General features: G+C 36.9%; 2 protein-coding genes across 7 annotated transcripts in view; one reads left to right on the forward strand and one right to left on the reverse strand.

The window, feature by feature from the left end:
* Positions 1–1,285: 1,285 nt before the first annotated feature.
* LOC126926345 (glucose dehydrogenase [FAD, quinone]-like) overlaps positions 1,286–20,403 on the forward strand; it is a 66,917-nt gene continuing 47,799 nt past the window's right edge. The window contains exons 1-3 of the mRNA XM_050742649.1: positions 1,286–1,469; positions 1,802–2,011; positions 2,401–4,077. Coding sequence (XP_050598606.1) covers positions 1,286–1,469; positions 1,802–2,011; positions 2,401–3,896 — 1,890 coding nt within the window. The 3' untranslated portion in view covers positions 3,897–4,077. The remainder of the gene's footprint in view (positions 1,470–1,801; positions 2,012–2,400; positions 4,078–20,403) is intronic.
* Positions 15,864–20,403, reverse strand: part of LOC126926033 (glucose dehydrogenase [FAD, quinone]-like) — a 64,824-nt gene continuing 60,284 nt past the window's right edge. For 3 of the 6 annotated variants that reach the window (XM_050742138.1, XM_050742140.1, XM_050742137.1), the window contains 4 exons: positions 20,132–20,307; positions 18,621–18,833; positions 17,944–18,114; positions 15,890–17,539 (listed from right to left, as the gene is read on the reverse strand). In XM_050742138.1, the coding sequence (XP_050598095.1) occupies positions 16,038–17,539; positions 17,944–18,114; positions 18,621–18,804 (1,857 nt within the window). In that variant the 5' untranslated portion in view covers positions 18,805–18,833; positions 20,132–20,307 and the 3' untranslated portion in view covers positions 15,890–16,037. Of the gene's footprint in view, positions 17,540–17,943; positions 18,115–18,620; positions 18,834–20,131; positions 20,308–20,403 lie in introns of those variants that run through there. The other 3 variants (XM_050742141.1, XM_050742142.1, XM_050742136.1) reach the window with 3 other exon arrangements.

Below are 20,403 nucleotides of genomic sequence, written 5' to 3' on the forward strand. Positions count from 1 at the left end.
AGCAGTTCGCAAATGTTTCTTCTGTAAACAATTTTTCAGTGACGGTAGAATTATTTGTTACATTGTTGACCAATTGAAGATCGGTGAAAGATACAAGAGTCCATATGTCAATCAATTTATCGAGTATTACTTTATGCCAATGGTCATAAATTCAGCCGGAATTATGACCCATTTTTTGTGGTTGTATACAATTAAAAATTGCTATCTCCGCACTAGTGAGTAAAGCTTTTTTCGAAAGATTTGGCCACCTGCCCTAGGACGAATTATAATCGTAATGAAAATTTAATTGATGTCTTTTGCGATTATCTCGGAAACTAAGACCGAGCGGCGTCTATAGGTATAGGAAAAGATTGTTCAGAATGCCAACCTTGATAAAGTGTTTCAAGGTCATTCAAAGTGGTGAGGTGTACGTTTTTCTAACCAATTGACAAAGAGATATTTATTGCACTGTTATTTGTTAGAGATAAGTTGATCAAGAATGTAAAAATGATAGCTCCAAAGCTGTGCGAAGGGACAAATGAGATATCAGTAAATAAGTGAAATAAATAAATATACAAATAATTTAAAGAATAGATCTTTTGAGATAAATAGACGTAGAAAATGTAACACGAATGGTTGGAGATTTCCGTATCATTACATGAATATTTACTGAATGTTTGACATGTTGCATATCGATGCTGCTTAAAGAATTTTTTCATATACGTTCAGATTAAATGATCGTTTCTTGCACGTTGCGGTATGTTTCTACCTGACGATGTCATGATCTTTCTGTGGAAGAGATATAGTGACAGCAACAAAATTTATTGCTCTAATATTCAGTATCGTACGATACCTGTAAATGTCGATTATGTTCATACTTTTATTCAAATTAGATTGTGTAACGAAAATTGTACCATGGTTCAAAGGTACAGGTTCCCGTTTTGTTTTTTTTGTAAGCAAGAATTATAATAGTTTGGCTTGTTAAACATACATGCTTTTATTAATCTTTTGTCAAGAACAAATTTACCAGAACAAATATTTATTCATTTATTTTATTTATCAAGGACGGAATACGAACTAGATAAAATCGTAATACGCGTAAAAATTGAGTACTGTTGTGGAAATTGTCTCGAAATACTTTTCCTAAGTGTCCACGTTAATTGAAAGACGCATTAACATCACCAAATTGTGTTTATTACTTATTATTAATTGCCTGTTATTTCGTCTTATTATGCGAATGAAGATTATTAGAAAGCTATCAATACTTATTATTACAGGTCGATAAGGGAAACCGGAGAAGTACAAAATGGATGTCGTAAACAACATTCTCGGAGGATTACAATCAGGAACGACCGCATCGGTGCTTACGGCGCTCGTGAGCGTGTCGTTATATGTCGTGTACTTGATTGTTAATTACTCCGCAACGAATGTTCCCTCTAAATTATTAATGCCGTCTTACGATTTCATAGTTGTAGGTGGCGGTTCTGCGGGTATGCTTTTTTGATGCTATCGACACAAATACCATGATAAACCTAATAAAAGTGTGACAGAGACAAACATAACTGTGAGTTTGCGTGGCAGAAGAATTGATTATATCTGTTACGTGGTATAGTAATGACGTTGTGCGATCTTGTGCAAATTGGCGTACAAATTTTAACTTCCTATTGCCGACATATAATGACTTTCAAGTATATTTTGTAAACATATTTTAGGTTTATCATAAAATTCGATTTAAAGTATCGACAAATTTTGAATTTTGATCTACCAACTTTTGATATAAAAATATTTCAAGCATTTAAATAAATTAACTTTTTCTTATTAGGAATGTTGTATAATGTTCTGCCAATTTACACGATTTTAGGAGCCGTGGTAGCGAGTCGGTTGTCCGAGATAGAAGACTGGAGCGTACTCCTCTTGGAAGCAGGTGGCGATGGAAGCATAATATATGATGTTCCTATTACTGCCGCCAATCTGCAGTTCTCCGAGATCGACTGGAAATACACAACGGAACCCGGTACAAATTATTGTAGAGGTATTGATATCTAATAATACTCGTGCATGCATAACATTACATCCTAATAATTATTAATACCAAAATTATCAAATACGTTTATATAAGTGAGGAGAAATTTTCGTTTTCAATATTAATAGAAATATGCATATATCTTTAGCAAGAATAATACAGATTTTTGCTTAAATAGTTAAATCATTGTACAGATCTATTTAGTTTAACTAATATTGTTTGAATTATACTCATCTATATATGTACATTTAAGTAGTAACCCGCAAACGTTAACCGGCAAATGATCTTATCGTCGAACGCGAAGAGATAAATGCAAATTAATCACGAACCAACATTAGTAATCGATTACGAATTATTCGCATCTCTTTCATATACTTTATTGCATGTTCTGCCTGCAGGGCTGGAGGGGGGTCGCTGCTTATGGCCACGTGGCAAAGTGATCGGAGGCAGCAGCACGATAAATTACATGCTGTATGTTCGTGGTAACAAAAAAGATTACGACATCTGGGAAGAACTAGGCAATCCAGGATGGTCCTACAGGGACGTCTTAACCTATTTCAAGAAATCGGAAGACAATCGGAATCAGAACTACGCCAATACTCCGTATCATTCAAGAGGGGGTTACCTAACTGTCGAAGAATCAAAATGGCACACACCACTGGCCGATGCGTTCCTTCAAGCAGGACGCGAAATGGGTTACGAGAACAGAGACATTAATGGAAAACGGCAGACTGGCTTTATGACTCCTCAGGGGACCATTAGACAGGGAAGCCGGTGCTCCACGGGGAAGGCCTTCCTGCGGCCGGCAAGCGCGCGTAAGAATTTACACGTCGCTATGCACACACATGTTACGAAAATTTTAATAGATCCGTCGTCAAAGAGAGCTTACGGTGTAGAGTTCTTTAGAGATGGAAGGACTTTGCGCGTTCGTGCCAACAAGGAGGTGATAGTTTCCGCAGGATCTATCAACAGCCCTCAATTACTGATGTTATCTGGAATAGGACCTGGAGAACATTTAGTGGAACACGGGATACCAATGATTCGGAATTTAAGTGTAGGTCATAATCTTCAAGACCATGTATTTGTGGGGGGCATTACGTTCTCGCTTAATGAAGAAGTATCGTTGGTAGAGAGCAGGTTGTATGATATTCGACATGTGCTGGAGTATGCCATATGCGGAGCCGGTCCTTTTACCGCCTTAGGAGGTGTCGAAGGACTAGCTTTTATCAATACTAAATACGCGAATGCCTCCGACGATTTCCCAGATATGCAATTGCACTTTGGGGCATTGGGTCTGAGCTCCAGCAGCGTTTTTAGAAAAATTTGCGGTTTGAAAAGAGAATACTACGATACTGTATTTGGTGAGTTTCTTGAAAAGGACGTATGGTCCGTGCTTCCTACACTTTTAAGACCGAAAAGCAAAGGTATCATAAAGCTTCGAAGCAGCAATCCCTTCGATCATCCGTTGATTTATCCCAACTACTTCGAAAAACCAGAAGATGTGGCGACAATGGTAGAAGGAATTAAGTTTGCAATCGATATCAGTAGAACTGCCTCATTCAGACGTTATGGAAGCCGATTATTATCGAAACTATTTCCTGACTGCGTGAATATAACTATGTATACCGATCCATACTGGGAGTGCGCGATCAGATTCTATGCCACGACTATATATCATCCAGTGGGTACTTGCAAGATGGGGCCTAATTCGGATCCAACAGCTGTAGTGGACCCTCGGCTTCGAGTTTACGGAGTCACCGGACTTCGAGTCATAGACGGCTCGATTATGCCAAACATAGTCAGTGGTAATCCCAATGCCCCGATTATCATGATCGCAGAGAAGGGTTCCGATATGATAAAAGAGGAATGGTTCAAGAAACGGAGTTCACAGTGAATAATTTTTTTTAAATATTTTAAATAAGTCAGCAATTTTTACAAATTAGTTTACAGCAACTGCTATTGTTTATTACATAATAGAAACGTATAATTATGAACTGGAATTATATTTTCATCATATATTGCGAATAGCGGAATTCGAGTCAGAATGTAATCATGCTTAATTGAATGAATACCAGGTAAATTAAGTTTTAACAAATACAAATTAGTCCGGTAGGATTCTGTTTATCCGAATATATCGAGGAACAAACAGTTAATAATGTAGCGGTTCAACAATTTTTGCTGCTACGTTCCTTTCATGTTGATATACTGCATTGCAATTAAAACGTATAGTGTGAGAAAAGCATAGCGTCGATGAAGAAAAATTGTTACAGACGTTAAGTACTATATTTTGTAATTTCTTTCCTTCTTCCTGTGGATATGGTTTGTACATACATATTTGATAGAATGCGGTCAATTTTCTGCATAACGCAACAATGTGAATTTACAATATCTGTATGTATGTTTATTACATTGGTACAGACATAGAAAATCGAATGATTCTGTCTACTTTTATAAATATTAAATTACAGAATGATTTAGAATAAAGTTAGATATGTACTAGAATCGAATTATTATTTACTATAATTCTATTTGTGGTCAACTCTTACATACATTAAACTTATTGCTGATGAAAATGCTGGCAGCATTTTGTTGATCCCAGAGATTGTTGGTTCTTTTCGACATCTGCATACAGGCAGTTGGACCATAGATGTTACAAAATTTCGGCAATTCAACTAGTCGAAAATGAAGAATGAGGAAATTACATTGAAAACTTTGTTCATCAATTATTAGGGCATGTACACACTGTTGTCGATCATACGCCTGCAACCGGCAACTATTGAATCATTGCTGTATTTGAGCACTCGGTTTTGGCGAACAACGAAGCGCACTGAATCAAATGGAAACGTTGAAAGAACAGGTAATTTTTCTATGGGCCAGATATCGTTTAACATTAATATTAGTTGCTCGTTAATCAACTAGATAGACACTTCTTTACGGTAAGTGTACAGTTACACAAGTACAATTCCGCGCGATATTACTGCGACCATATGTCTGTCTTCGTTACTCTTAATTGAGAAAACAGAGAAAGACGTATGATCACAGTGATATCTCGCGGATAAAGGTTGTTCGTATACAAGGAACTCAACATAATATAGAATTAACTATACAAATCAAAAACAGAAACGATTGATTTATTGCGAGATTATGCAAACGACCGTAGGGTGTCCAAAAGACAATTAATAGATGACATAAAAAAATTAGTATGTTACAGAAATTAACGATTAAGGCAATGATATTGGCTATAATGCGTGCGATGGATTTTAAGTTAGTTAATAAAAACTTTATTACAAACAGAAATCTGAAAGCTATAATAAACAGAATAATAACAAGGTTTTGCTATAGCATATACGTACACGTATATTTATTTTTATATTAAATTATTTATTTGTAGATGTTATCGTATGAAAACTAATATTTTATTAAAAAATTTTGACGTCTCGCAGGTTGGAAAGTAGTCTCGCAGTTGGAATGCTGCGTAGTCCTGCTTAGTCATCTTAGGTTTTTATATATTCGTATCTTTCGTTTTAATTTTATGAACTAATGAAGAAATCAATTTTGAAACGTTTACGTATTTTCTCCTTTCACTGCTAAATTCAATAACTACATTTCTTTTTTTCTCTTCTAAAAAAAAATCACAAAAAGTTATTTTAGAACATTCTAATTCAGGACACCCCCTGAAGTAATCGGACGATCGTTTGAGAATTACTGTATATTATTAATCTTCCGAGCTACACAAGTTGGAATTAAAAACATTTCATACTTCGATAAACAAAACACACATTTCCTCACAAAAGTTAAAAAAACACGAGAACTGCCATGTGGTCTCGATGTTAATGTAATCAAATAGCCAAGTTAATTGAAACTCATTTCTGAATCCAATTGGACATTTGTAAGACGTCAATTATCAAGACGTTATTTTATAAAGAAAATTCAATTACTACGACAAATTATAAAATATAGTCTGAAATATCGGCTAAGTTTCGCACGTGTTTACCAAAGCTATGTAGCACAGGTGACTGTTTCCTTCACGGAAGTTGCGTCACTCATGTTGCTTCATGTCGTCATATAACGTATATCACATGTCATATAATGATATTTACTACTTTAGCAGTCTTGTTAACACATCACCATTAGATTTCACGTTTAGTAATACAAAACAGGTAAAAGTTAAAATTGACGGATTTCAAACTCCGAAATGAAATACCTCAAAAACCATAGCATTAACTTTAGTCATTTTGCATCGTAAATTAATCATTTCATCCAAAGAATTTATGCATAAAATTATTTTCTCCTAAGCTTTTTGATTTTTGAAATCTGTATGTAATATATCTATCTCTACGGGAATCGTCAAATCGATGACTTTGCCGATTTCATAAACAATCCGTATATGTTTGTTTTGTTTGTAAAAGTTTCAGTTATTGTAAACAGTCTCCGCTTACTGTAAGTATTTATAATAGCATAACTGATTTTGGGAACAATATTTTTTTATATTGATCAATCCCCTTTTTCTAGTAATCATACTAGTAAATCTGAGAGATTCAATCAGATATTGATCAAAACTGTTAACATCCATGAAGATTGTTCCAGAGATACCGCCGAAGAAGACCAGTATGATAATAAAGATGATACTAATTCATTTAAACCAAAGTGAAACTGACAGCGAAAGTTCCGGAATACACTGAATGTGGGGAAATACGCTCCTGATCAAAAAGATAGTCCAAGTGGGCTATCTTTGATTTCTCAATAACATGTGTAATGTTTCTCGTCTGTAACGTATAATAAAAAAAACCAACGTGTAGTGAAAAAAGCAAATTCTTGAACTAAAGCAGCAACAGTTATCAGTGGGAAAAAGAAAATAGACAACGTCAGTGATTCGACGACAAATGGGAGGATGAAGCGTGATGGTTTTTACCAGGATTGACAAGTGTCAAGTTCATCAATGGGAGAATGAATAGTGTTCGATATATAAATTTAATCAAAGAACAAATAAATAATCATGTAGAACGCATTTCTGGATCCTATTACATCTTTTAACAAGATAATGCATCTGTACACACATCAAAATTGTTCCAATCATATTTTAATGAAAATAATATATCTGTTTTGCCATGGCCTGCACGTTCCCGGGACCATAATATTATTGAAAATTGCTGGGCAGAACTTGTTTACGGCGTATACGCGAATGGAAAGCAGTATCACACATACAAGAATTTGAGGTGTATAGTTCGTAATAGGTACCGCTTGTGTATAAGATTTCTATCTTCATTTGGTTTGGAGAATGTTCTTCCAACCATCCGGACCACTCCCTTCTATTCCTCTAGAAATCGTGAAAACACGACTATGAATGCCGGTATTCGAACCTGCGGCTGGAATGTTCGCAAACAACTACGCTACTCATAGCGAATCAATTTTGAAACGTTTAGATATTCTCTTTTTTCTCTGCAATTTTCAAGATGGCTAAGATAAATTCGTAAATTCTGAAATACTGAAATACATTAACAACATCTTGTTTATTAATTTTTCATTTAAATATGTCACAAATGCAACATACTTGATGTCATAATTAATTATGTGAGTCTTGATTGCTAGTGTGTAAAGTAGTAAGCGAATTTAAGAAATTTAAGGAGTTAAAAAATGGCCCATTAAATGCGAGTCTTTAATTATACCTTGAAGGCGAATCAATAACATTTTTGGCAACTAAAAAATCTCTAATCTTTCGCATGTTTTTACAGTTTTAGCTGTACTATTTCTTAGCTTGATGATAATATCTGTGGCATGAGCACCAACATAAATTATATTTTACATACTAATTTTTAATATTACATTAATTGCAATTAAATTATATAAATCATATTTGAGCCCCAATATAACTTCAGAAGGGGTAAATCATTTTGATTGAAAGCATCTACTTCATGCAAATTTTTATTTTCAATCATAACAGTATCATACTAAAAAAATTACCAGCTGTTGACTGCAAAACTCTATGATATTCCATTATCAAACAATGAATTAAAATTTTGCAACTCTGAAACAATGTGCTAATGCATCTAAATATCTGTAACAGAAAATCTAAAAATGCTAGATATGCTTCAGTATACAAACAGTATCTAAACAATTTAAGATCATATTGATTGCCATTAGCAATGACGGAGTGAACTTCATCTACAACAACTTTCACGGCAAATATTCCACATAATGTTCACCATCTTTTCTATATTCATTTGATGCATTCGGCGAATGTTAGCCAACTTGTTCTGGATGATTGAACCGCCTTTTGTCCAGCCATGCCCATCCATTTTTCAGCTTCTTGGGAAACCTGTTACTTCTTCTTACTTCTTGAGAATTATGGATCACTTCTTAATCAATTTCAGGTTCGATGAAGCGACGATTTGTATCGTGTGAATATTTTTCAGGTGCATCAGTTATATGTATGTGTGTGAATTACACATGTTGAGGTTAACTGATAGAGGAACGAGTGGATTGTAATAGAAAAATGTATTGAAATAAGTATAGTATAAGTGTAAGTGCAAGTGTAAGTATAAGTACAAAAGTGATAAATGAGCGAAATGCAGTACTCAGACAACAAACACAACAAATTACAATTATTAAGTAAAAAATACGCGTTTTTACGCGTTTCTAGCTTCGACGATCGACATACCACGCAGTTGTTACATGATACATCCGTACAACCAAAGTCTAGAGTAACATCCAACCATATGATACATCCGTACGACCAAAGTCTTTCTCCCACTCCAACAAATAAAATAATATAAATATTCCTCCCGAAATCATCCGAGGGAGTCTGCAGTCTGCATATGTCTGAACTACCCTAAACTTAAAGTCTATCGTTGTGAACTGCGAACCATTTATTTCATTGTACAAGTATGTGGAAATAAAGAGTTCGATCTCCTGTTTTGAGATCGACATTTTATCAATAAGTCGTTAAATTATTACGCGATACAGTCTACGTCTAGAAACATGAATGACCTCACCACCGATTCGAAACTACTTCGATTTGGCTGCTACTTTATTTGCATCCATCTTCGAAATCACACTCGAAGATACGAAGGAACCTTTCGACGTTCCACCGTCGCATCTTTCTGACGTACTCGTGTTAGGTCTTGTTTGTTCGCCTGTTCGCACGATACTCTGTAAATCCTACGTCTGTGTTGTCTCCATCCGACGCTACCGCGGTTAATATGGGCGCTCCAATTTTCACATTCCGGTCCGCTCGCATTAAAGTTATGAGATGGATAGGACGTGATAGGTATCAAAGAAACACTCGGAAATGTTTAAACAGTATGTTTATTAACAATACTCGCTTTCGACACTTTACGTAGAGGTCCCGACTACAATTGACGATTCGCGCTTCTCGGCTACATCTCGAACGATACCGATCGAGTTAAGATAGCGACTGAGCAGAGTGCGCGCTACAAGTTAAGATGATGACTGCTCAAGGTACGTCGAGGAGTTGTGTTTTCTGTGACGATAATGCTGCGGAGGAAAACTGTGATTGGTGTATCTAAGGATACGAGATCATTGGCTTCGTTAAGGAAAGTTTTCGTTGGGAAAGTGAGGGAAATGGTCGTCGCTGTTAATTGGTTAATTTACTAAGTTAGTAAGTAAGGAAGGATGCTAACCGTCCTCGAGTAAGTTGCTAGTGTAACGTAAATCACATCAGAGACCAGGACACACACACACACCTCGGGCAGGATGGTGTCCCGGTCGGCATACTTCGAACCCGATGGACCGACGAGAGGAACACATGGCGACCTTGGCGACAATGTATATTGGCGGAGTACCTGAGGATTCATTTATGGCCTAACGGCCCTTCCACCAAATGTTCCAGAAGCGTAGCAACGGTCACGTACGCCTACAGGGTAGTGGGGATAATGAGAGAACAGATGACCGAAAGTAAAAAGATTGTAAGACTCACTCTCGTACGGTCACGGCTAGAGTTCGGAAGTGTCTTATACTTGTATAAACCAAGTGAAAATAAAGTCTTGTTCTTCCTTATAAAATTTCTCTTTATTTTTACGTGACATTTTGGCGATCCTGCCAGGATCCATCAACTTCAAGAAAACGAAATTACGCATTTCGGGCTACGGTCAACTTTGAAGATTGAGGATCAGTGGACCACTGTAACAGAGCAGACACTTTCAACGTTTCGACAAAGGAACACCGCAACGGAACCTTTCCTACGGGTTAAACGATCAAGGTGAGCAAGCCCTGGATTCTTTTGTCAAATACAGATCGAGAACAGACAGCACAATTAGTATAACAATGGCAACGCCACGAGAAGACAAAACCGAAACTGTTAGCGCCGCTTTAACTAACGGCGGAATAGACCTAACAGTTAAAGCTTTGCTTGATGCAATGCAGAAACAAATGAGTATGCTTGCACTGCGTATGGATGAAGTTGTAGCAAAAACAAAAACGGGAAATGTATCGGAGGCCAGTTCCCTAATAACCGTAGACGAAGTAACCCACACCGCTAAAGATCTATCGGTCCTTCGAGAATCTCGCCCATTACTTCAAACACCACCTCAACCATCCTGGGAAAGGACTTTTCCTGAACAATATACGCAACCAGAGCTAAAAGCTGAGAGTGCATTAAAATGCATTCCGATATTAAACGGAGAGGATGATATAGACGTGGAGGATTTTATTCATGAAATACAAGAAGTAAGAATGATGTGTAGCGAACCAACACTATTGCTAAAAATGATTAAAATAGAGAAGATTGTAGGAAAAGCCGCAATGGCAATCCGCAATATTCGTATTACCGAATTCGAATCTCTGTATGAAGCATTGAGACGTAATGTAGCTGCGCAAGTATCAGTGAGAGAACAACAGGACGAATTAAGGGGAATGAGGCAAGGATTAACCGAAAGCGTGCAAAACTATAACATCAGATTTCGAAGTGTTTTTAACAAACTCCAACACAGCATTACCAACGAGTATAGAGACGAACTAACTCGACGGGTGATGAACGAGCAACTATACATGGACTCTGTGACCGACTATGTAGGAGGCCTTCGTCCAGAAATAGGGCAGGCGCTAATGGCTAATCCCCCCCCAAACCTCATCGAAGCAGAAAGGAAAGCAATGAATATGGAAAGATACTTTCGCGAGCACAGCTCTCGCAGACAGATGACGCGACAAACAACCGCCCCGCCATTTTATCGTAACCAGGCTTCTCATCCAGCAGACAATCGCCTCGCTATTACCAGTAACACAAATAATAAAACTCCACTCACACAAAATATTCTACCAAGAACGAACAATTTTACGAAGTTTGGAAACAGACCATTAAGCGAAAGGACGCAAGCGAAATATCCCAAATGCAATCGATTGGGACACCTTCCAAATCAATGCCAAAATTTTCCGATACCGCCTCAAAGAAAAGCCCCTCCACGTTCAAGAACAATCAGAATTAACAATGCTACCTCAGGAAGATTACCCACAATACTATTACAATTACCAGGACGACCAGGATTGCGATTTCTCGTTGACTCCGGGGCAGGAATCAACTTGCTTAAACAAAGATGCTACCCAGGAAAGACAACAATACCAGACACAAAGAAATTCTCCATGGGACATTCCGAATACGAATCTAATTCCAAAGTCAAATTGAATTTGTTCGACAAAAAAATAGACTTCTCTTTAATAGATGACGATTTCCCAATTATAGAAGATGGCGTATTAGGCTTACCCGGTTTGAATCAATATCGATTCGAACTCTCCAACGAAACATTGAAATTAGATAACAACACCCTTCTGCTGCAACAAGAACCAACCCTTGCACCAGGAGAAACCATTCAAAAAATTGTATACCTCGAAGGGAAGCCAACGCCAGTGTGCTTTATCAATGGTGGTAAGTCCTCAATTCAAGTTTCTAACATTATCGAAAATACAAATACCATAGATCAAATCCAAAAATTCAAATCTTCGATTCGACTATCGCACATAGAAAAACCTCTCAGAGAACCTGTAGAAAAGATTCTTCTCTATTACATGGATGTATTTAATTAGGCAGCGAAACATTACCATGTACATCTCTTGCTAAACATTCCATTACATTGAAAGAAGATAAAATCATCAACGTAAAATCCTACCGTCCTCCCGAACACCATAAAATCGAAATAAACAAACAAATGACGGAAATGTTAGACAAAAAGATTATAGAACCCTCCGACTCTCCCTATAACTCTCCCGTCTGGGTCGTCCCAAAGAAAATCGACGCGTCGGGGAAACAAAAGTGGCGAATAGTGATTGACTTTCGGAAGTTAAACGAATTAACGGACCAAGACGCATATCCATTACCCGACATTGACGATATACTATCGCAACTAGGGAACGCAAAATATTTCTCCGCTTTAGACTTATCCTCGGGATTCCACCAAATACCCATGGATGAGAATTCGAGGAAGTACACTGCATTTAGCACACCACAAGGGCACTTCCACTATAACAGAATGCCATTCGGGCTCAAGAACGCACCCGCTACCTTTCAAAGAATGATGGACACCGCGTTAAGAAGTTTAATTAATAATCACTGTTTCGTCTATCTCGATGATATCATTATATTCGGGCAATCGATAGAGGAACATAATAAAAACCTAGCCATTATACTCCAAAGACTCAGGGAAGTAGGTCTAAAAGTACAACCGGATAAATGTGAATTCCTAAAACCCGAATTGGAATATTTAGGACACTTAGTGACAGCAAACGGAGTAAAACCTAACCCTGAAAAGATAGAAGCAGTAAAGAACTTCAAACTACCCAAAAATCCTACGGATGTAAAATCGTTCCTTGGGTTAGCCGGATACTATAGAAAATTTATTAAGAATTTCTCGAAAATTGCCAAACCGTTAACGGAACTAACTAAGAAAGACATACAATTCCACTGGACTGACAAAACACAACTTAGCTTCGATACATTAAAAGAAAGACTATGCCAAGCACCAGTACTAAAATACCCCGACTATACGAAAACATTTACGTTAACAACGGACGCCAGTAATGAAGGTCTAGGAGCCATCCTTTCACAAGACGGACACCCTTGTTGCTTCATTTCAAGGACATTAAACCCCCCTGAACGAAATTATACTACGACGGAAAAAGAATTATTGGCCATCGTTTGGGCAGTTAGAAGATTTAGGCAATATTTATTAGGCCGCAAATTCAAAATTCAAACAGACCACCAAGCCCTTAAATGGCTGCACAACTGCAAGGACCCCTCTAGTCGATTGATTCGATGGAGATTGAGATTAGAGGAATACGAATACGATATAGAGTACGTAAAAGGAAAGGAAAACGTAGCCGCTGACACCCTATCCAGAGTACACGCGATAACACAAACTGACGTTTTATTAAGACAATTCAGAGACTGGGAAAAATCAGAAGAAATACCAAAATTATTGAAACTAACATCTAACAAAGACAACTTTTTCCAATTAACAAAATCATATCTGGGCCCATATGACGAAACCGTATGGTTACAGAAAATATCAGACATACTTAAAACAAATAGAAAGATAGGAATAGGAGACAATAACTTAAACGCACAAGACAAAGCACACATAAAAAGATTTCTTTTATTTTTCAATGACCAACGCGACGACATAGAATTTGCTTACGAACCAATACAGAGTTTAAGCGAAGAGGAAATAGAACAAGTACTAAAAGAAAATCATGACTTGGTAGGACATCCCGAAATACAAAAGACGTACGACAGAATCCGAGGCAAATATGATATCCCACACCTAATAGACAGAATAAAAAGCAGAATAGGAACTTGCGCGACATGTCAAACATCAAAGACTACTCGGATAAGAGGAAAGGAGGAACCACAGATAACCGACACCCCGTTAGAATCTAACGACAAAATCGCTATGGATGTGATAGGCCCGTTGAAAAAGACCAAGATAGGAAACCAATACATTCTCTCTATACACGATGAACTAACCAAATATTTAATACTTGTGCCCCTAAAAACACAACAGACCCAATCAATCTGGAATGCTTTATTGAATCATTACATTTATATATTCTCCGCACCGAAACGTATATTAACTGACAGAGGACAAAGTTTCATTAGCGAGCTAATGCAACGATACGAAGAAGCATTTAGGATCAAACACATAAAAACCACCTCATTCCATCCACAATCCAACGGAAGCCTAGAACGAACACATGCTGTAATATCCGACATGTTAAAAGCTATACAAAACGATAATGAAACAGAATGGGATCAAAACCTAAATTTTGTGTGTCTAGCATATAACACTATGGTTCATGATGCCACTGGATATACCCCTTTCGAACTAACATTTGGACACAAGGCCAATCTCCCATCTACCATATCCCAAAATTCGCAAAGAACATACGCTGATGAGGTCAGCTTCAGGAAACGAGAATGGGATGCCAAGCTACTTAAAGCCAGGGAAACTCTAATGAAGAGTAAACAAAGATACCAAAGAGATCAAAGAAAAAAAATTATTAAACCTCAATCCATTTTTAGAGAAGGAGATTTAATATTAGTTCATAATGATCATAAAAAACACAAATTAGATACTGAATGGTTAGGGCCGTACACCATTGAAAAAGTAAAAACCCCTTATTACGAAATAATGGTGAATGACTCGATTAGGAAAATACATGGTAATCGTATTAAACCTTATTTTCCAGGACGGTCTTCACCTTCTCCATAAGTAGCTGTTATGCACTTTGTTTTTGTTTTGTCTTGTCGATTAAGACAAAGAAGAAAACACACTTTTAGCCAATTAGCCTCCATAAAACAATCCTGAAGAAACACTGAGATTTTAGAGGACCAAAATCAATCTAAGGAGGGAGGTATGTAACGTAAATCACATCAGAGACCAGGACACACACACACACCTCGGGCAGGATGGTGTCCCGGTCGGCATACTTCGAACCCGATGGACCGACGAGAGGAACACATGGCGACCTTGGCGACAATGTATATTGGCGGAGTACCTGAGGATTCATTTATGGCCTAACGGCCCTTCCACCAAATGTTCCAGAAGCGTAGCAACGGTCACGTACGCCTACAGGGTAGTGGGGATAATGAGAGAACAGATGACCGAAAGTAAAAAGATTGTAAGACTCACTCTCGTACGGTCACGGCTAGAGTTCGGAAGTGTCTTATACTTGTATAAACCAAGTGAAAATAAAGTCTTGTTCTTCCTTATAAAATTTCTCTTTATTTTTACGTGACACTAGCAAACATCACATACATAGTCAAGTTAGTCAGGAACACGTTCAAGCAACCATCGTTACGATACAAACTAATAGCAATTACTTCCAGATGTTAGCAGTACATGCACCACTGCAACACAAAATGACATTACAAAAATAGGAAGACTATTTTCAATCCTTAGGTGACATATACATTGCACGGGGAGACTTCAATGCAAATCACGCGCTATGGGGCTCAAAAATTAACATATCTTGAGGTAGAATACTAAAAATATATCTAGTAATCTCAACATATTATCCACAGGGAGACCAACATATTGGTCGACAGATCTAAACCAAATACCTGATTTGTTTGATTTTACAGTTATAAAGAGGCTAAACAATTTAAAAATAACACCCAGTCTTGAGCTTAGTTGATCATACACTGATATTAATAGAATACATAAGTAAGCCAATACTTTACAGTAATCCAGAGTCGCTTTGCAATTAAACCACCAAATGGTAAATATTTAAAGAACTAATTGAGAGCAAAGTCAACTGCAGTATTGCACTAAAAACAATAGCAACAACAGTAAAACGTAATGTCATTCGGACGAAGATGCGTAAAATACGTATAAGATACGTAAAATGCGTATTCCAACTAACAAACATCTCACCATACCAAATACAACACCACAAGATATTAGAATCATAATCGATTTTACCATTCTAATCAATGGTAAAATCTTCCCCCAAAAACAATACGTTTAATCACAATGATATTCAATACAATTTTAAGAATCCAAAAGTTCCAACTTCCTGTACTTCCTACTCACTTTGCACCGTACTTCATCAACCATTCCTCTTTTATCATATCGGAACCCTTCTCTGCAATCATGATAATCGGGGCATTGGGATTACCACTGACTATGTTTGGCATAATCGAGCCGTCTATGACTCGAAGTCCGGTGACTCCGTGAACTCGAAGTCGAGGGTCTACTACAGCTGTTGAATCCGAATTAGGCCCCATCTTGCAAGTACCCACTGGATGATATAGAGACGTGGCATAGAATCTGATAGCGCACTTCCAGTATGGATCGGTATACATAGGAATATTTTTGCAACCAGGAAATGGATCCGGTATAAATTTGCTTCCATAATGTTTAAATGATGCAGTTTTACTCATCTCGACCGCAAATTTAATTCCTTCTACCAATGTCGCCACATCTTCCGGGTTATCGAAGTAGTTGGGATAAATTAGCGGATAATGGAAGGGATTGTTGCTTTGAAGTTTGATAACACCTCTACTTTTCGGTCTCACAAGCGTAGGAAGCACGGTCCACAACTCGCTACCGACGTACTTCGCATATAGAGTTTCGAAGAATTCTGAGGACAGACCGTGAAGACTTTTAAAAATTTTGCCGCCTTCGGTGTTCTGACCCAATGACGCAAAATGCAGTTGTATGTCTGGGAAATCGTCCGAGGCATTCGCGTATTTAGTATTGATAAAAGCTAGGCCTTCGACTCCTCCTAAGAGAGTAAATGGACCGGTTCCGAATAAGGCGTATTCTATCAGATATCGAATATCATACAACTGGCTCTGTACCAACGATATTTTTTCATTCAGCAAGAATAGATTGCCACCCGCAAATACGTGATCTTGAAGATTATGACCCACACTTAAATTCTGAATCACTGGTATGTCGTGTTCCGCTAAGTGTTCTCCAGGTCCAATTCCGGACAACATCAGTAACTGAGGACTGTTGATAGATCCTGCGGAAACTATCACCTCCTTGTTGGCAAGAACGCGCTGCGCCCTTTCGTCCTTAATGAACTCTACACCGTAAGCCCTCTTTGATGACGGATCTATTAAAATTTTCGTAACATGTGCGTGCATAGCGACGTGTAAATTCTTACGCGCGCTTGCCGGACGCAGGAAGGCCATCCCCGTGGAACACCGCCTCCCCTGTCTAACGGTCCCTTGAGGAAACATAAAGCCAGTTTGCCGTTCTCCATTAACGTCTCTATTCTCGTAACCCTTTTCTCGTCCTGCTTGAAGGAACGTCTCGCCCAGTGGACTGTGCCATTGTGATTCGTCGACAGTTAGGTAACCTCCCGTCGAATGATACGGAGTATTGGAGTAGTTCTGATTCCGATTGTCTTCCGATTTTTTGAAATAGGCTAAGACGTCCTTGTAGGACCATCCTGGATTGCCTAGTTGTTCCCAGATGTCGTAATCTTTTTTGTTACCACGAACATAGAGCATGTAATTTATCACGCTACTGCCTCCGATCACTTTGCCACGTGGCCACAAGCAACGACCCTCCTCCATCGCTATAGACAGAATTTGCTATTAAGTACATGAAAGGCGATGTGAATAATTCGTAATCGATTATTAATGTTGGTTGCTGATTGATTTGCGTTTATATCCCTTCGCGTTCGACGATAAGATCATTTGTCGGTTAACGTTTGTGGATTACTACGTAAATGTACATAAACATTCTATATATACATCAGTATAATTCAAACAATATTAGTTAAACTAAATAGATCTATACAATTATTTAACTATTTAAGTAAAAATCTGTATTAATCTTGCTAACGATATATGTATGTTTCTATTAATATTGAAAACGAAAATTTCCCCTCACTCATATAGACGTATTGGGTAATTCTAGGATTAATATTTATTAGGATGCTAAGTTATGCATGCGCTAGTATCATTAGATATTAATCACCTCTACAGTACTTTGTACCGGGTTCCGTCTTGTATTTCCAGTCAATATCTGTGAGCTGCAGATTGGGGGCAGTAACAGGAATATCATATATAATGCTTCCATCGCCACCTGCTTCCAAGAGGAGTACGTTCCAGTCTTCTATTTCGGACAACCGACTCGCTACCACGGCTCCTAAAATCGTGTAAATTGGCAGAACATTATGGAACATAAGTAGGGAAACATCATTTTACTTAAATATTAGAAATACTTTTATTTCAAAAATTTGTGTTTAATATCAAATCATCGAGGAAGGAAAAATATTTAGTCCATACCACAAAATGGATTTCGTGATAAACCTAAAATATGTTGCAATAATATATAGTTTATACGATATTTATAATATAATACATATTTAAAACGTATTACAAAATAAACTTAAGTTACGTTTATATGCAACAACATAATACGTCATTAATATACTATACAAGAGATATAGCGACTAAAGGAAAGGTGCATTGGTTAGTCATTGATTAGTTATGCATTGGTTGAGATATGTGTATTATTAGATTTATGTGTTACTCTATTATATGGATACTAAAGAGCCCTTTCTCGCGCGCAAACTCACAAGTACGCGCTTTTTTCTCCTTTTTTATTTCATTTATGGTATAAGTTTCTATTGATATTATGAAAAAAGGTACCTGCAGAGCCACCGCCTATGACTATGAAATCGTAAGACGACGATAGTGATTCGGAAGAAAGATTCTCCGAGGAATAATTAACAATCGAAGATATGCAGTATATCGACATGCTTAGAAGAAAGGAAATCACCGATCTGGCTAGGTGTGATTGAATTCCTCCCAGCATATTGCAGATGACATCCATTTTATACGTCTCCGATCTTCTTTACGAAACTGTAACATTAAGATATGATAGGTTACCAATTATCTTTGATAAACTTCTCCCATTGCCCACTTGCGGCAATTTCGCGTGTATACCCACTGACACACAATAAATTCTCTTCAAATGCGTAACAATATATACTACTATGTTTGGGATAGTTCTCGCATATAATGTCATTAGTACTAGAAAGTTAGAATTTCTTAGTCTTATAAACGTATCAAGCTATAAATGCATAAAGATATAAATAATTAAAAGAGACAAAAGCATAAAGAGAAATAGAATTTTATATGTAATAAAACGTGCATGATATCTGTGCGTAACAAACAATTAGTAATATGCACATTTGGGTGATGTTAGCGCATCTTTACATTAGTATCTATAGGATATATATAAGAAAAATATATCGAGACGATTTCGATTCAACTTATATTTAGTTCTCCAAAAAATTGTTCCTGCAAAATTGATCCCCTTCCTTATAGAGAGAAATATCATGATTTTGATAAGTAGAAATGTACTATAGCTGGTAAGTTATGGAAATTAGATCTATAAATATATACAATTTAATACGAAAGCAGTGAATGCATCGAAGAAACTCGTTGGGCAGCATCCATATGGAAGCTGCTAAGCATTCGGTAATCTCGAGCATAATGATACGTAAATCTTCACCCGGGCATGATACATTTTTTACGCTAATTTAATTTGAAAGATATATTTATTAATTTATTTATTTGTTTATTATAGTTATTTACTGATATCTAGTTGTTATTTATCGGTTTACCTTTCTCCAACACATAGTAGCAGAATAAATATTCTTTTATGGTAATTATTCGGTAACAGGTACACATCACCGATTTGAATAACATTGAAACACAGCTTCAAGGTGGACATTCTGAGCAATATTTTTCTATACCTGTTGACGCCGCTTGGCCTTGGTTTCCAAGGTATTGACAAAAATAGTCAATTACATTTAAGTTATGATAATACTTCCACCTTCCTTCCAGGTGACCACATTTTCAAATAAACCGAATTAAACAGAACTCACTAGTGTGAGAGATAACTATTTTTAATATTATACGAATAAGAAAATGAAGTTGATTACTGGCTTATAGATTGGGCAGTATTAATAGCGGATGGCATAAAATAATATTCGATAAACTGATTAATGAATGGAATGCTGCACTTAATAGCGACCTTCAATTAGTCGAAAGTATCGCATATATACCTTTATTTATTGAGAAATTGTTTACAGAGTAAAAACCTGTAAAATGAATTATTAAATAAAACATATTAAACATAAATTTCTTTGTACCTTGAAAACTAATGTCGAGTGACCGGTGTATGTAGATGCAGTAAAAAGTTGTCCAGAACGTTTGTTTTGATGAAATGTTTCGGTATCATCCAAATTGATGAGTAGTATCCTATTCTAACAATTCTCTGTTTGACATGCACACAAATGGCCAATAAAACTATCAGATATTAGAAAACCTATAACATATACGTGAATGTTATATCTTACGATATAGAAGATCAGAAATAATGGAAAAATCGAATCTTAGCGAAAATGCTGAGATTTTGAGAATA

Source organism: Bombus affinis, chromosome 17 (genome assembly GCF_024516045.1).
Source record: "Bombus affinis isolate iyBomAffi1 chromosome 17, iyBomAffi1.2, whole genome shotgun sequence".
NCBI classification, from domain to species: domain Eukaryota; kingdom Metazoa; phylum Arthropoda; class Insecta; order Hymenoptera; family Apidae; genus Bombus; species Bombus affinis.